At 43.0% G+C, this 14054-nt stretch overlaps 1 protein-coding gene across 1 annotated transcript; it reads left to right on the plus strand.

The window, feature by feature from the left end:
• Positions 1-8331: 8331 nt before the first annotated feature.
• Positions 8332-13756, plus strand: LOC147111626 (collagenase 3-like). The gene is made up of 10 exons (XM_085999920.1): positions 8332-8604; positions 8764-8996; positions 9086-9234; positions 9332-9457; positions 9768-9929; positions 11036-11186; positions 11705-11832; positions 12146-12305; positions 12545-12648; positions 12784-13756. The coding sequence occupies exons 1-10, from the start codon at positions 8488-8490 to the stop codon at positions 12885-12887; spliced, it is 1434 nt and encodes a 477-aa protein (XP_085856046.1). The 5' UTR covers positions 8332-8487; the 3' UTR covers positions 12888-13756.
• Positions 13757-14054: the final 298 nt, after the last annotated feature.

A 14054-nucleotide genomic window follows, 5' to 3' on the forward strand; every position in this document is an offset into this window, starting at 1 on the left:
AGACAAGGGCTATCCCCTGAAGACATGGCTAATGATGCCATTGAGGGGGCCATCGAACGAAGGACCCTGAAGCAAAAAAATTGATGGAGGTGGTGACTTTGACAGCCACTCCTCTGGGCTCCAGGTGTTGGTGCAGCATTGTGCAATGTCACCGACTGCTGCTCGCGAATGGCTCAGCCTCCTTTGGCACTTCTGCTCAGTCATGTTGAGGAAGCTCATCCTCGGCCTGTAAACCCGCTGTTGGGGGTATCTCCTGCGGCAACGTGCATCCCTGCGCTGACGCCTTCTGCCCTGTGCAGCATCAGGTGCCTGAGAAGGTTGGCGCTCCTGTTGTTGCTGCTGCTGTTGTGCCTGATTCTGTTGCTGCCGCGGCTGCTCTTCCTCTGGATCTGAGGACCAGGATGAAAGGAATTAAATGGTCCCCATGCTGCTGGTAGGTATCTCCGTTGATGAAGTGCTCAGTCAATGTGGTGAGAGGGTTTTCCCAGGAGGTCACAGTGGAGATGGATCTCAGCTTCACCACTTCCAAGATCAGTAGACCTGCAAAAAGTTTTCCAAGACCTGAAAAAATAAAGTTCTGCCTTGTTGAGAGCTCCGTTTTTATTCTGGAGCTGGAGCTGTGAAGAAGGCAGCAACTTGTGAACCTGGCACAATCAGCTGGCATGGTTTGAGAATGGCGTGGAACACGCAGAAAAAGAGGCAAAATGTAAAACCGCTGTCAAAATGGCATTATTATAATAAGCAGTTAACTGTCTTGAGGGCCTTTCCCGCTGCTTGGTGGCGGGACCGAACGACAGTCTGGGAGCCCGCCGTTGGCAAAGTTGCACGGAGGTGGGTTGACGGCGGGATTGGAAACTGCCGTCATTATTTGCTATTTTACCACCTGACCCACCTACAAACCCGCCCTCTGAGTGCCGGCAAAATTCAGCCCGTTATCCCAGAGGCCTATTGTAAAGTCCGCGCCTCAATAATACATGGACTTCGGGAGAACAGTTTAACAGGTACTTTACTGAACAAGAGGCAGCTTGAAAACTGAAACTACAGAAGCCTGCTAGGGCCTTTTATACAGGGGTGGTCACTGCCGGTACTGCAGTCTAAGACCGGTTATTCTCTTAAAGGTACATACACAACAATTCCTCCCCTTTTAGATAAACAGTACATAACATTCATTTAACAACTAAACAATAACTAATTACAATTACAATTTTCTCAGTAATATATACATCAACTGAAATAGTCATTTATAAGTTCAGTCTTTGAGGAGGCTTCCTGATCCGGACTGGATAGCACCTTTCTCGAGTATCCTGTTCTGGCGGTGGAGTCAATTCTGGCTCATTGTCATTGGTTGGTTCGTCAGCTTCCAATACCCCTGCTTCTGAGGTAGACACAATCTGTACTTCGGGCTCATCACCAGGTGCACATGCTTGTGGTACAGGTTTGGCTTGTTCCTGTGGCTCTAGAATCTGGTCAGCATGGCATCTCACGATGCTCTCTCCAACGTCCACTGTGTACATTAGTGGTCCCTGCTGTGTGCATATCGTGCCTGGCTGCCATTTTTCTGTTCGGTAGTCGCGGGCCAAGACTGGTTGCCCTATCTTGAAGCTTCTGGTTGGCTTCTCATTTATGTGCTGGAACTGCTTATCCTCAACATCTCGTCTTATGTTTGGTTTGAGCAAATCCAAGCGACATCTTAGTCTCCGGTTGAAAAACAGTACGGCTGGAGTTTGCTGGTTACTGCATGTGTCGCATGTGTAAGCAAACAGGAAGTTATCCATCTTGTGTTGCAGTGGTATGTCGTCATTATACATTGCCTTTATGGCTTTTTTAAAGGTCTGAACAAACCTCTCAGCCAATCCATTTGTGGCTGGATGATATGGGGCAGATGTGTAATGTTTCACCCCATTATTCTTCAGGAACCTCCGGAAATCCTCAGACACAAACTGTGGGCCATTGTCGGAACAGATATGTTCTGGCAACCCATTCCTGGCGAAGATGGTCCTTAGGACTGCAATAGTTTTCTCCGTGGTGGTGGAGGACATTTTAATGACCTCTGGCCATTTCCAATGGGCGTCCACAGCTATTAGAAACATTGAGTCCATAAATGGACCAGCGAAATCAATGTGTACCCGTTGTCATGGAGATGAGGGCCACTCCCATGGATGTAGCGGGACCTGTGGTGGAGCGTTTTGGACCTTCTGGCATCGTGTGCATCTCTTGGTCATATCCTCGATTTCTTTATCGATTCCCGGCCACCACACAAACGCCCTGGCTAGGCTCTTCATTTTTACCCCTCCCAGATGACCCTCGTGAAGCTCATTGAGTGCTCTATCTCTCAACTTGGGTGGAATTACCACTCGGGATCCACACATCAAGGTTCCCCGGCACACTGACAGCTGTTCCCTCCTTGGCGAGAATGCTGGCAACAGTGAGTCGCCATATGCTGGCCATCCCTTCACCGTCAAATCATAGACCCGAGAGAGTGTTGGGTCATTTCGGGTTTCCTTCTCAATACTTGCATTTGTAACAGGCAAACATTCGACTATGGTCGCATGGAATATCTCCACAGGGTCCACTGCAGGTGCTTCTTCCGCCGTAGGCAATGGTAGGCGCGACAGCCCATCAGCATTTCCATGTTGTTTCGTATCTTTGTACTCTATGTCATACTGATGTGCCCCTAGAAAAAGTGACCATCTTTGCAGCCGTTGCGCCGTCATCACTGGAATGCCCTTCTTTGGGTTAAAAATTGAGACCAGGGGTTGATGATCAGTCAGTAGGGTGAATTTCTGCCCATGCAGATAGTGATTGAACTTCTTCACCCCCCACACCAGGCTGAGGGCCTCCCTGTCAATCTGGGCGTAGTTACGCTCGGCTGAGGTTAGCGAGCGCGATGCAAAGGCTATTGGCCTCTCTGAACCGTCACAGAATTTGTGTGACAGCACCGCTCCAATGCCGTAAGGTGACGCATCACATGCCAACTGAATCGGTAATGTTGGGTTGTAGTGGGCCAATACTTCTTTTGAAGTGATTTGGCATTTACATTCCTGAAAGGCACGCTTACACTCATCACTCCATTTCCATGTTACACCAGTTTGAAGGAGGGCATTCAGTGGGTGCTGAATTGTAGATAAATTCAGCAAGAACTTATGGTAGTAGTTCACCAACCCGAGGAACGACCTCAGTTGCGACACATTTTCTGGTGCTGGAGCCTTGACTACAGCCTCAATCTTGTCCGGCGACTTATGCAACCCTTCCTCATCAATCATGTGGCCACAATACGAGATTTGTCTCCTGAAGAACTCGCATTTGGGATGGTTGGCTCGTAGCCCATATTCCTGCAATCTCGTGAGCACCTGTTCCAGGTTGGCAAGGTGTTCATTGTCATTTTAGCCCGTAACCAGGATGTCGTCCAAATAACACTGGGTCCCCGGGATCCCTTGCAGGACTTGTTCTATTGCCCTCTGCCACATAGCCGGGGCTGATGCTACCCCAAATATCAGTCGATTGTACTGGTAAAGGCCTTTGTGAGTGTTTATCATGAGGTATTTCCTAGATGCTTCTTCCACCTCCATTTGTAGATACGCTTGAGCCAGGTCAATCTTTGTAAAACGTTTCCCTCCAGATAGTGAGGCGAAAATATCTTCTATCCGCGGAAGCGGATACTGTACTGTGTGCAGGACTGGGTTCACAGTCACCTTGAAGTCCCCACAGATGCGAACCTTCCTTGGCTCCCCAGGCGTGCCGCTCAATGCTTTCTTCATTACAGGAATGATGGGTGTGGCCCACTCGCTCTAGTCCACCTTAGACAGCACCCCCGAATGCTCCAGACTCTCCAGTTCAGCTTCCACAGCTGGGCGTATCGCGTATGGCACTGGTCCGGCCTTGAAAAATTTTGAGGTTGCGTTATCCTCAATCTTTATGGTTGCCTTTACTCCTTTTAGAGTCCCAAGTCCTTGTTGGAACACCTCTTCCGCGTCAGATAGAATTTGTGACAGACGTCCAGGTGCGACGTCATCATCTTTTTTGTCAGTCACAGTTAGTGCCAGAATGGAATGCCAATCCAATTGTAGTCTTCGGATCCATTCACGTCCCAATAATGGTGGTCCTCCATCTCGTAGTATATACATGTATAGTTTCTGTGTTTCCTTTCCGTTATATTCAACTGGCACCCTTATTTTTCCTCTGGGGTAGACCTTTTGCCCCGTGTATGTCTTCAATACAATGGACGTGTCCTTTAAGGGTATGTGTGAGAATAGCCGCTCATAGTCTCGTCAATTCATGACAGTTAGGGCTGATCCTGTGTCCAATTCCATCTTCACTGGGGACCCTGCTATCATAAGGGTGACCCAAATGGTTCGGTGATCTTCTTTTGCGATCACGTTGTGTAACTTTGAACAACTTAGTCGCCTGCTCCTGGAGTCCTTATCACTCTCCTGATCTTCCGAACTACTATCTGTCAGTTTCTTTACTTTCCTGTACTGTTCCTTAGTAGTTCTTGTCGTGTTGGTCTTCTTTCCCAACCTGCAGACTCTTGTTATATGTCCCATTTTCCCGCATTGCCTGCATATTTTGTCTTTAAACCAGCAGTCCTTCTGCTCATGGTTGTTCTGCCGCAGCGATAGCACTTTTCGGCTCCATACGCCATTTCGTTAGCGCTGTATTCTTGTGGTTTCTGTTGTATTTCCACAGCTCCTCGTGCTGCTGCTTCGTAGGATACTGCCACGCTGAAAGCCTGTTCTAGCGTCAGGTCCTTTTTTGAAAGTAGTCGTTTCTGGGTTCCTTCACTCTGGAGCCTGCAGACAAACTTATCCCGTAAGGTGTATGCCAGTCCTGCTCCGAACTGGCAGTGCTTCGATAACTTGTGTAGTTCCGTAAGATAGTCAGCATTGCTCTCATCTTTGTGCTGGTTTCTTTTATGGAACTTGAATCTTTCTGCTATCAGCAGTGGTGTAGGGCTTAGATGTTCCTGTAAGATATGAACAATCTCCTCAAAACTTTTCTCCATTGGTTTAGCTGGAGTAATTAAATTCTGCAATAGGCCGTACGTACTCGCACCCATCAGATTTAATAATACCGACGCCCTCTTTCCATCAGCCACCTCATTTGCCTTGCAGTACACTTCAATTCTTTCCACATACGTGGTCCAGTCTTCTAACTCGTTGCCAAAAGCAGTGATACTGCCACTTTTCGGCATCTTGGGCGATTTAAAATGGCGCCTCCCGCGCTTTGGCTTCTTCCCCAATGGAATAAAATGGCACCTCCCGCGCTTTTGCTTCTTCCCCAACGGGATAAAATGGCGCCTCCCGCGCTTTTGCTTCTTCCCCTTACTGCCACGCTGCTCCTAGCGTTCTACGGGGTAATGGCGGCGACCCGCAGCTTCGGCGCGTCTCGCTTTCCTTCCCCCCCGTTTAGTTTCTCTCCGCTGTCCTGTTCTCGAGCACTGACCGCGCCCTGTGCGCTCCACCCTCTCTCTCTTGTTTTCTTTTCCCGGCGACGCTGCGTGGCCCGATTTGTAGAGCCGCTCAATCGAGCTTGAGCCCGCCGCAGTCCGGAAGGGTCAGTGCGCTACCTGCTACCAGCACGATTCGCTGGAACCACAGTCTCTCCCACAATTCTCCAAACCCTGATGGATTCTTTGGGCGGTTGCCCTCGGTCGACGCCGGTTGCTCAGACTATGACCTTCCAGTACCTTCCTTTCAGGCGAGATCCCCGGGATATGATGCCACACTGCAGGTGAGTTCGAACTTACTCGTCGCCACTGTAAAGTCCGCGCCTCAATAATACACGGACTTCGGGAGAACAATTTAACAGGTACTTTACTGAACAAGAGGCAGCTTGAAAACTGAAACTACAGAAGCCTGCTAGGGCCTTTTATACAGGGGTGGTCACTGCCAGTACTGCAGTCTAAGACCAGTTATTCCCTTAAAGGTACATACACAACACCTATAATATGTGTTAAGGATCAACTTTGGACCAGCTCCATGATCTAGGTGCCCTCAAACCAGTTCAACTCCCTCCTGTTGACCAATATCCTCCTTTGCTATCACAGTTATATCCTCTTCTACAACTAAATCTACAGCACCTCCTTTGTGAGTCAACCTATTTTTTCAGAATCCCTTGAACCCTTTTAACTGCACTTCATATTCATCATTTTTATCCACCAAATATTTCAGAGATGCCTGTTGTAGCAATTGTCATTGGAAGCATATGCCTGTAATTCTAATATTTTATTTTGAAAATGTGCAGATTTAAGATAAAAACATTTTAAGGAATTTTATGTATGCTTCATATGGTTCATCCCTGTAAACTATCCTAGTACTGTAATTCAAATTTATTGTATTAATACTACTACCATCAGCTGCCCCATGGGTTCCCAGCCCTAGTGAAACTACATACACTTTGAGTTGCGGTATCTTCTGTCCTAACCAATTTAGAAATTTCTCACTGGCACCTTCTACACGTTGAGCTAGCCTTGTAGCCCTCAGACTATTCAGATGAACCCCATCCTTCATGAAAAATTATCCTCCCCAGAAAATGTCCTCCAATTACCAACAAGCATAAGGCATTGGCCTGGATTTTGCAGTGGGAAATGACATTGAAATGTCAGAGTCCGCTGTCATTACCTCTCTGAAACTGACCGCAACTTCAGGATTTAGCGCATGCGCATCTAACCGCGGAAGTACTGAAGTTGCATTCAGTCATTCACTGCTCCGATACTGGCTGTGCAGTGGACACCCCACCACCCTCACCCCCCACCCCATAGCCAGCAATCTGTGAAATCTGTGAAACCAGTGAAACTTAAGAAAACTTGGGGGGAGAAATTCGTGTGGTTTGCGCCACACATTAACGCCACGAGATGGCACTAAAATACCATTGACAGCTGTAACAACAGCTGATGTCAGTTCCAGCACCGCACGCCATATCGGTGTTGCTGCTGAAGTAGATCACCGGGGACCTCGCCATCACGGAGATCATGACGTCGGTGAATGTCCAACGCTCACTGGACATCCGATCTCCAACATTGGATTTAGCTACTTGACTTAACGGCAATGCAGAACAACGGGGAGAGCTGGCGTCTACCAGCAGAAAGAAGGCTGCAGCAGCGATATTTAAAGGCACCATCCCCAATCAGCTGTACCTGACAGGGTTTTGCAGTTTCAGTGCCTGTTTGCTACTTCCTGCAACTGAAACAGCTTTCTTTAATTATTTCAAGTTTTTTTGGTGACAGGAAATGTTGATTCAAGTGCAGAAGTCATTCATTATTTGTTAAAGGCTTCTGCTCACAACACTTCCTCATGGTCACGGGGGCTGAGGATTGCAGAATTGCCTCAGGAGGACGATGAGGCAGAGGAGGAGGAGGAAGAAAAGGAGGATAGCAGGAGGAGGAACAGGAGGGAGGGCGGAGGCAGCGAGACAATCGGCCTTCCAGACGGGCTGTCCATGACCACTCGACATACTCCGATTCGCATGATTTGAACCCCAGATCCCGGTAGCTCACCACATATCGCAATCATACAATCCCTGTCTCATGCCATATCACAGCATTCACCTAGGCACAAAGGTGAAATGAGAGAGACCACAAAATATTCCAAACACACTAAATAAATGTATCTGTAAACATATCACACATATCACATGAATTCTATAACTAATGACCCTTGTGCCTGCCATAGTAGAATAGCTGTCATTGTGTGCAAGGTGTGAGATGTGGGTGTGAGTGTTGATAGGTAGAGATTGATGGTGGGTGAGCGCTGGGGATGTGGTGCATTGAGCAGTGTGTGAAGCTTGTAGTACAGATGGTGGTATGTAGCATTTGTTGAAACCTTCACTCACCCTGACCACCCTGTGAGCTCATTAAACTTCCTCCTGCACTGTGTGGGGGCCCTGGGAGCACAGTGCTGCCCATGACCTGGGGTGCCACCTCCCTCCACATAGTCTGGCAGACTTGTGGTGAGGGCCTCCTGCCAGTTGATAGGTACAGGACCGGCCACATTCTCTCCACCGCTAAAACTAATACCTCCAAAGCTTCATCGGAAATCATCCGGGCTCTCTCCCTGGGGCGGCTATCTGCCATCAAGATTTGTAAATAAATGTTCCTTCCAGCTCTTTTCCCACCGGCACGGACACGATGGGCCGAAAGGCCTCCTTCTGCGTCGTAATTTTTGTATGATTCTATGATTCTATGAATGCAGAGGGGAAAACCCTCCCTTCGCATACTTCGCATTTTTTGTTATTCCTCAGACCGGACATGTTTATAATTTATGATATAGAGTGCACAATTCCGAAACCGAAAATAACGTGCTTATTTATTAACGCCTCCGGCTCCTCGATAGCAGGAGATGTTGGCGATATCACTGCAACCAGCGAAACAAGTGTTGGTCATTTCCCCATATTAGGCACTATAGGATTGTGTAAGACACCTGGCCAGTTCTATAAAACCCAGCCAGTGCAGAAAGATTTAATTCATTGCAAGACTCTTCCACCCATAAGATGGGCTGCTTCAAGATCCCCGTTCTTTTTGCATTGGCTAATCTAGCACTGTGTTTAGCTCTACCACTCAGCTCTGAAACCAATCGATTCAGCGAAAACGACTGGAACCAATGCCGGGTATAATATATAAAACCAGTAAATGTACATATAAAAACCAGTAAAACTAGAAACTTAATTCCCTTCATTCGTTAAATTTGAAATGCAGTTAACATTGGATGAACTTATGGACCGTTTTGCCCTGAAGTAAACGTTGCTTTCTTTCCTTCTTCTAACTAGAAATACCTGAAGACATTTTACAACATGACGGAAGTAACTTTCAAAAAGAGCGGTAACGAACTAACAAAAAAGATTGGAGAAATGCAAGAATTCTTTGGTCTGCGAGTGACAGGGACTCTAAACCGTGAAACCGTGGCAATGGTCAATAAGGACCGCTGCGGGGTCCCTGACCTGGAACAGTACTCGTTATTTCCAGGACAACCTCGGTGGCGCCGCAACAGAATCACTTACAGGTACAGGTGCTGTCTGGTTGGGCATTAATCTTTATATAAAAAGGAATCAAATCCAAAATAACCTATTTATTCACTTCCTTCCCCAACAGAATTGTAAACTACACGCCGGACCTGAAGAAACGAGAGGTGGACACTACTATTCCTTTGGCCTTTAAAGTCTGGAGCGATGTCACTCCTCTGAACTTTGTCAGACTCTACTATGGAGAAGCCGATATCATGATAATGTTTGCAAGGGCCAGTAAGTTCAACAATTCTGTTTATGTCCTGGTGGAATTATTTGATGTTTGTTTTATTTGTTATGTCCCGTTTGCTGTTCTGATGCTCTATATTGCTAGGTCACGGCGATTTTAGCCCATTTGATGGACAGGGTGGGGTTTTGGCTCACGCTTTTGCTCCTGGAGTGAACATCGGTGGCGATACTCACTTCGATGACGATGAAAGGTGGACGTTGTCAAGAGATGGTAAGGAACTTCCAAATACTGTAGTCACCAAATGGAAATGTGAAAAGATTTAACTGATGGCACGTTTTCTGTGGATGTCCTATTGTTTCATTCAATCTCAATCTACAAAATGTACGGTAAAGAAGTCACAAGATGTAAACGCTTTTACAATTTTAATTCAAGCATGAAATGTCAAATGCAAAATAATTTAAATCAGCACGTGTAGCATTTATTAGACAGATATACCTGCTTCTTTTATTTTATCAATCTGTATCTTACCTGTGGTTTCTTCAAAGTTTGAACAATTTGCGTTACATAACCATCTTCACAGGAGCCAATTTGTTCCTTGTTGCGGCCCATGAATTTGGACATGCTCTGGGACTGAGTCACTCAAAGGACAGATTCGCTTTGATGTTTCCCATCTATTCATATGTCAATACGAACGGGTTTCGTCTCCCAGACGACGATGTAAGAGGGATTCAAGCTATATATGGTATGTTGAACATTTGTGATCATCAGGCAATATATAAATATATTATAATATAAAAACTTTAATGTTTGTGTGCAGTTCCTGTCCATCATCCTTCCGATATAAAACACTGTATAATGCAGGTTTCTGTGTTACACTCGGTGGGGGAAAGTATAAAGGAACAAAGGTACTCTCCAGGAACACAAAATATCAGATATAGATTGTAGTTTGTTAATTGACCTCCCAATGAATTCACCCGGTGTTTACTTAACAGCAATTAGACGGGTAGCGTAAAGGGACACACATACTTCAACAGCAGAATAATACATTGAGGTAGACTTCCCCTTCCCCAGGTGTTTGGGCAACCAGCCGTTTAATAATTCCGATGGGAGGCCCAGTCCATTTGAGGGTCAAGCCTCGTTAGCATTGGGCTGCGGGTATAATGTCCCTGTCGTTATAAAACGACACATCCTTTGTCATACCATGAGCCACACCACACAAAGTTTACTAGTGCATGAATCTATTAACACATATCCATCCTTCATGGAAAGTGCCACACAAAATCACAATTAGTTGCTGGGAAATATGAGCCAATCATTTAAAACAATTAGTTAAGTGTCTGTGAGCACATCTCTCACAAACTCCGTTTCAATGACCAGTGTTGGTTCTCAACCACCCCCACCTACTCACTGTAAACAATATATATATATATGTAGATTTATTGCTAAATAAGCTGTCAAAGAACATCCCACTATAGGAACTATTTCATGAGATTAATAGGATTTATATTGCATTTATTTTACATTAAATGCTCCAGTGAACCTTAAATTGTAAAGGGTACTTTGCAGCTTATTCATAGAATCATAGAATTGTACATCACAGAAAAAGTCCATTCAGCCCATCATGTATGTGCTGGCTCTTTTACAGAGCGCTATCTGCTTAGATCCATTCCCTTGTTCTTTCCCCATATCTGTTTACATTTCTACAAATACTTCTTTGTAATAGACATCTGTAGAGTTTAGAATAGTTTGCTTGCTTCAATAGTCAGATGACCTCAATCATTTTAAAACCTATGTTTACTTCTGATTTATCTGTCACTTTAAAACTAACAATTTTTTTCTGTATTTTAGGAACTCGTCAAGATCCAAGACCCCTGCCAAGGCCAACACAACCACAGCCAAAACCACCTCAACCGACAAAAACCCTGGACAAATGTAATCCTCAATTGTCATTTGATGCAGTTACTAGTCTGTGTGGAGAAGTTTGGTTCTTTAAGAATGGGTATGAACTGCATTTTTGGTTCTGTTTTATGCTACTTATTACACTAAAGTCATCACTACAGATATTTTTCAATCATTCATTTAAATATTATGCAGTTGGTGAGCTCTCAGCAGAGTGGTGCAATCGGACTTTATAGGAAAGCAGAATTGTGAAGTCATGGGGAACTATGCAATCTCTTTCTATTATTGCAAACATTATGGGTTTGATTTTCAGAGATGTATCAGTAAAAATCGCATAGCAAAACGACATTAATTTATATAATACAAAGCCTATAGTATACATCGGAGTTTTTTTCAAGAATGTGCCACTAAAATGTTATTTATTTTGAGATTGATAATTATATTTATACTGAAAAATTGCACTGCAGCCTTTTTATTCAAATCTTGGATGACATCCAGCCTCAGAGCTGGTATTTCTTTACTTTTTTGATTGACAGAGACTACCTTACATTCTATCGTTCTTTATTCTGGATTAAGAATATTGCCCTAAATGATGAAATAAATCTTCTAATTTTTTAGAATCTTTTGGCGAAAACATTCTCGACGTCCAGATGTGACATCAGTTCCAATCAAGAATACTTTCCCAACCATCCAGTCAGTTGATGCTGCAGTTGAATTTAACAGATATATGGTTGCTCTTTTCAAAGGTTCTAGAGCTTTTACTACTTCTTTCGCACAATTCGCACATTGTTCTACAGCACTGCACAATCAATACTAATTATGGACAAAATATAAACTTGCACTTTCATTAAAATTTGCAAGATAAGCCAATAAGATGAATTTAGTTTCCTCTTTTGTTTTTCTGGTAATGAATATAGGATGGGGAATGAAAAATTGAAAGATCCATTTTTTATTTTCCATTCCTGTACTCTATGTTGATCTAGTGAATATTTTTGAAACATTTTTCAGTCATATCCCATCTGTTCACTGCTCACTAAAATCACTGCTAAAATCACACAGGATCACAGTACTGGCTAACTACAGGATTCGGGACTTTGAAAGGCTATCCTAGGAGCATCAGGTCCTTTGGATTCCCAAGATCTGTTACACACATAGATGCTGCCCTATTTATCAAGGAGAGAAAAAAAACACTCTTCTTTGTGGGAGATGAGTACTGGAGGTATGTAATAATATTATTAAGCAACGTTCCTCCCTCATCAATAAAGCAAAATTCTTTCAGAATCAAATTAGTATTACTAAGAACACTTTAAAGCTTTAAATTAAATCTATTGGGAATAATTAACATTAATAGCTTCCCCTGACTCCTGAAGAGGATACAGATAATTAAAAATATATTTACAATATTCCTTAATGTCAATATCCTTTTTAAGTAAATGCATCTTATTCACTTTTGTTTAGTTACAATGTGATGAAAAAGCGAATGAGCAGAGGTTATCCAAGAAAAATAGAAGATCGCTTTCCTGGAATTGGGAATAAAGTAGAGTCAGCATTTCAAAACTCTGGTGAGGATTAAAATAGAGTGGAAGCATGAAATATTCAAAGTTTATAAAAAATGTCTATTCTTTTTGATTTATATTTTGTGCTACATTATTTTATTTGTATAATAGTTTGAAGTATTGTTTTCATTCTTTCTCTAGGCTACCTATACTTATCTAATGGAGCAACACAGTATGAATATGACTACAGGAACAAACGAGTTATCCGTGTTTTGAAACCATATAGCTGGCTAAATTGTTATTAGTTAAGAATAAGTAATTTACCTTAGCAGCTGTCTAACGCATTTCTCTCAGAGTACTGTACTCTTTGAAAGCAGGGGTGCTTCATGGCAAGTTTTACATTTCATTATATTGCCGTGTGAAAAAGGCAGTAGTTTTTAATAATTCAAAATTTGTAGCACATAAATGTATCATTTTCATACATTTATCCTTAAGTAACTGCTAAATATTCTTTCACGATGATTCATAACATATAATTTTGCCAAAATTTATTGAGATCTTAATATGTAATTAAAATATACAGGCACAATGAAGGGACAGAAACAAGATTGATGCATACATTTTTGTGTTTGTGCAGTCCATATCTGTATTTTAGTATTGTTTAAAATAATTAAATAATACTTCTTTAGTTGATAAATGTTTTACATAATAGAAAATAACCATTCATTAAACTATTTGTGATGTAAGTTATATATAATGCATAATTGCCAATTATAATTTTAATTCATACCAAAATATAGATTGAATCTTTGTTTAGATTGTATGTTACTGAAGTGGTATTAAGATTGATTTCCTCTGTTTTTCAAATAATTTGTTACTGTTATAGAGCATGCTCAATAATATCATTTGGTATTTAGTTGTTAATTTGGAGAGTAATCATTCATTTTCTGTAGTTAACACAACCAATGCTGTGATCATTTGAAAAGTAAATGACTGTGGTTTAGTATAATCTCTCAACTTTCACCAAATTGTGAGATTCAGATTGGTTAAACATATTTTCTGCTGGTATGTTTCATATCTGTAACACTGTTGAATCACTTTAATGTATAATCATTTGTAATTAAATCATAATTCTTTAAATCATACTAACAGAGATAGGAAATAAAAGTCTTGAACTGAACTTCATGTACTTTAGTTTTCAATCTTCTACATCACCGTTAGTCATCAGTTTACATGAGGCCAAGATATTTGTATAAGAACATAAGAAATAGGAGCAGGAGTAGGCCATTTGGCCCCTTGAGCCTGCTCCACCATTCAATAAGATCATGGCTGATCTTCTACCTCATCTCCACTTTCCTGCACTATCCCCATATCCCTTCATTCCCTTAACATCCAAAAATCTATCGATCTCTGTCTTGAAAATACTCAACGACTGAGCCTCTACAGCCCTCTGGGGTAGAGAATTCCAAAGA

The sequence above is a fragment of the Somniosus microcephalus genome, chromosome 10, assembly GCF_052327205.1.
Source record: "Somniosus microcephalus isolate GS21.2 chromosome 10, FLI_Smic_1.0, whole genome shotgun sequence".
In the NCBI taxonomy this organism is placed as follows: domain Eukaryota; kingdom Metazoa; phylum Chordata; class Chondrichthyes; order Squaliformes; family Somniosidae; genus Somniosus; species Somniosus microcephalus.

Bases quoted from the DNA above. Each gene is read 5' to 3' on its own strand.
- LOC147111626 (XM_085999920.1), top strand. From the start codon at position 8,488: ATGGGCTGCTTCAAGATCCCCGTTCTTTTTGCATTGGCTAATCTAGCA. The intron at 11,187-11,704 runs GTATGAACTGCA...CTAATTTTTTAG, and splicing joins GTTTGGTTCTTTAAGAATGG to AATCTTTTGGCGAAAACATT. The intron at 11,833-12,145 runs GTTCTAGAGCTT...AAAATCACACAG, and splicing joins TATGGTTGCTCTTTTCAAAG to GATCACAGTACTGGCTAACT.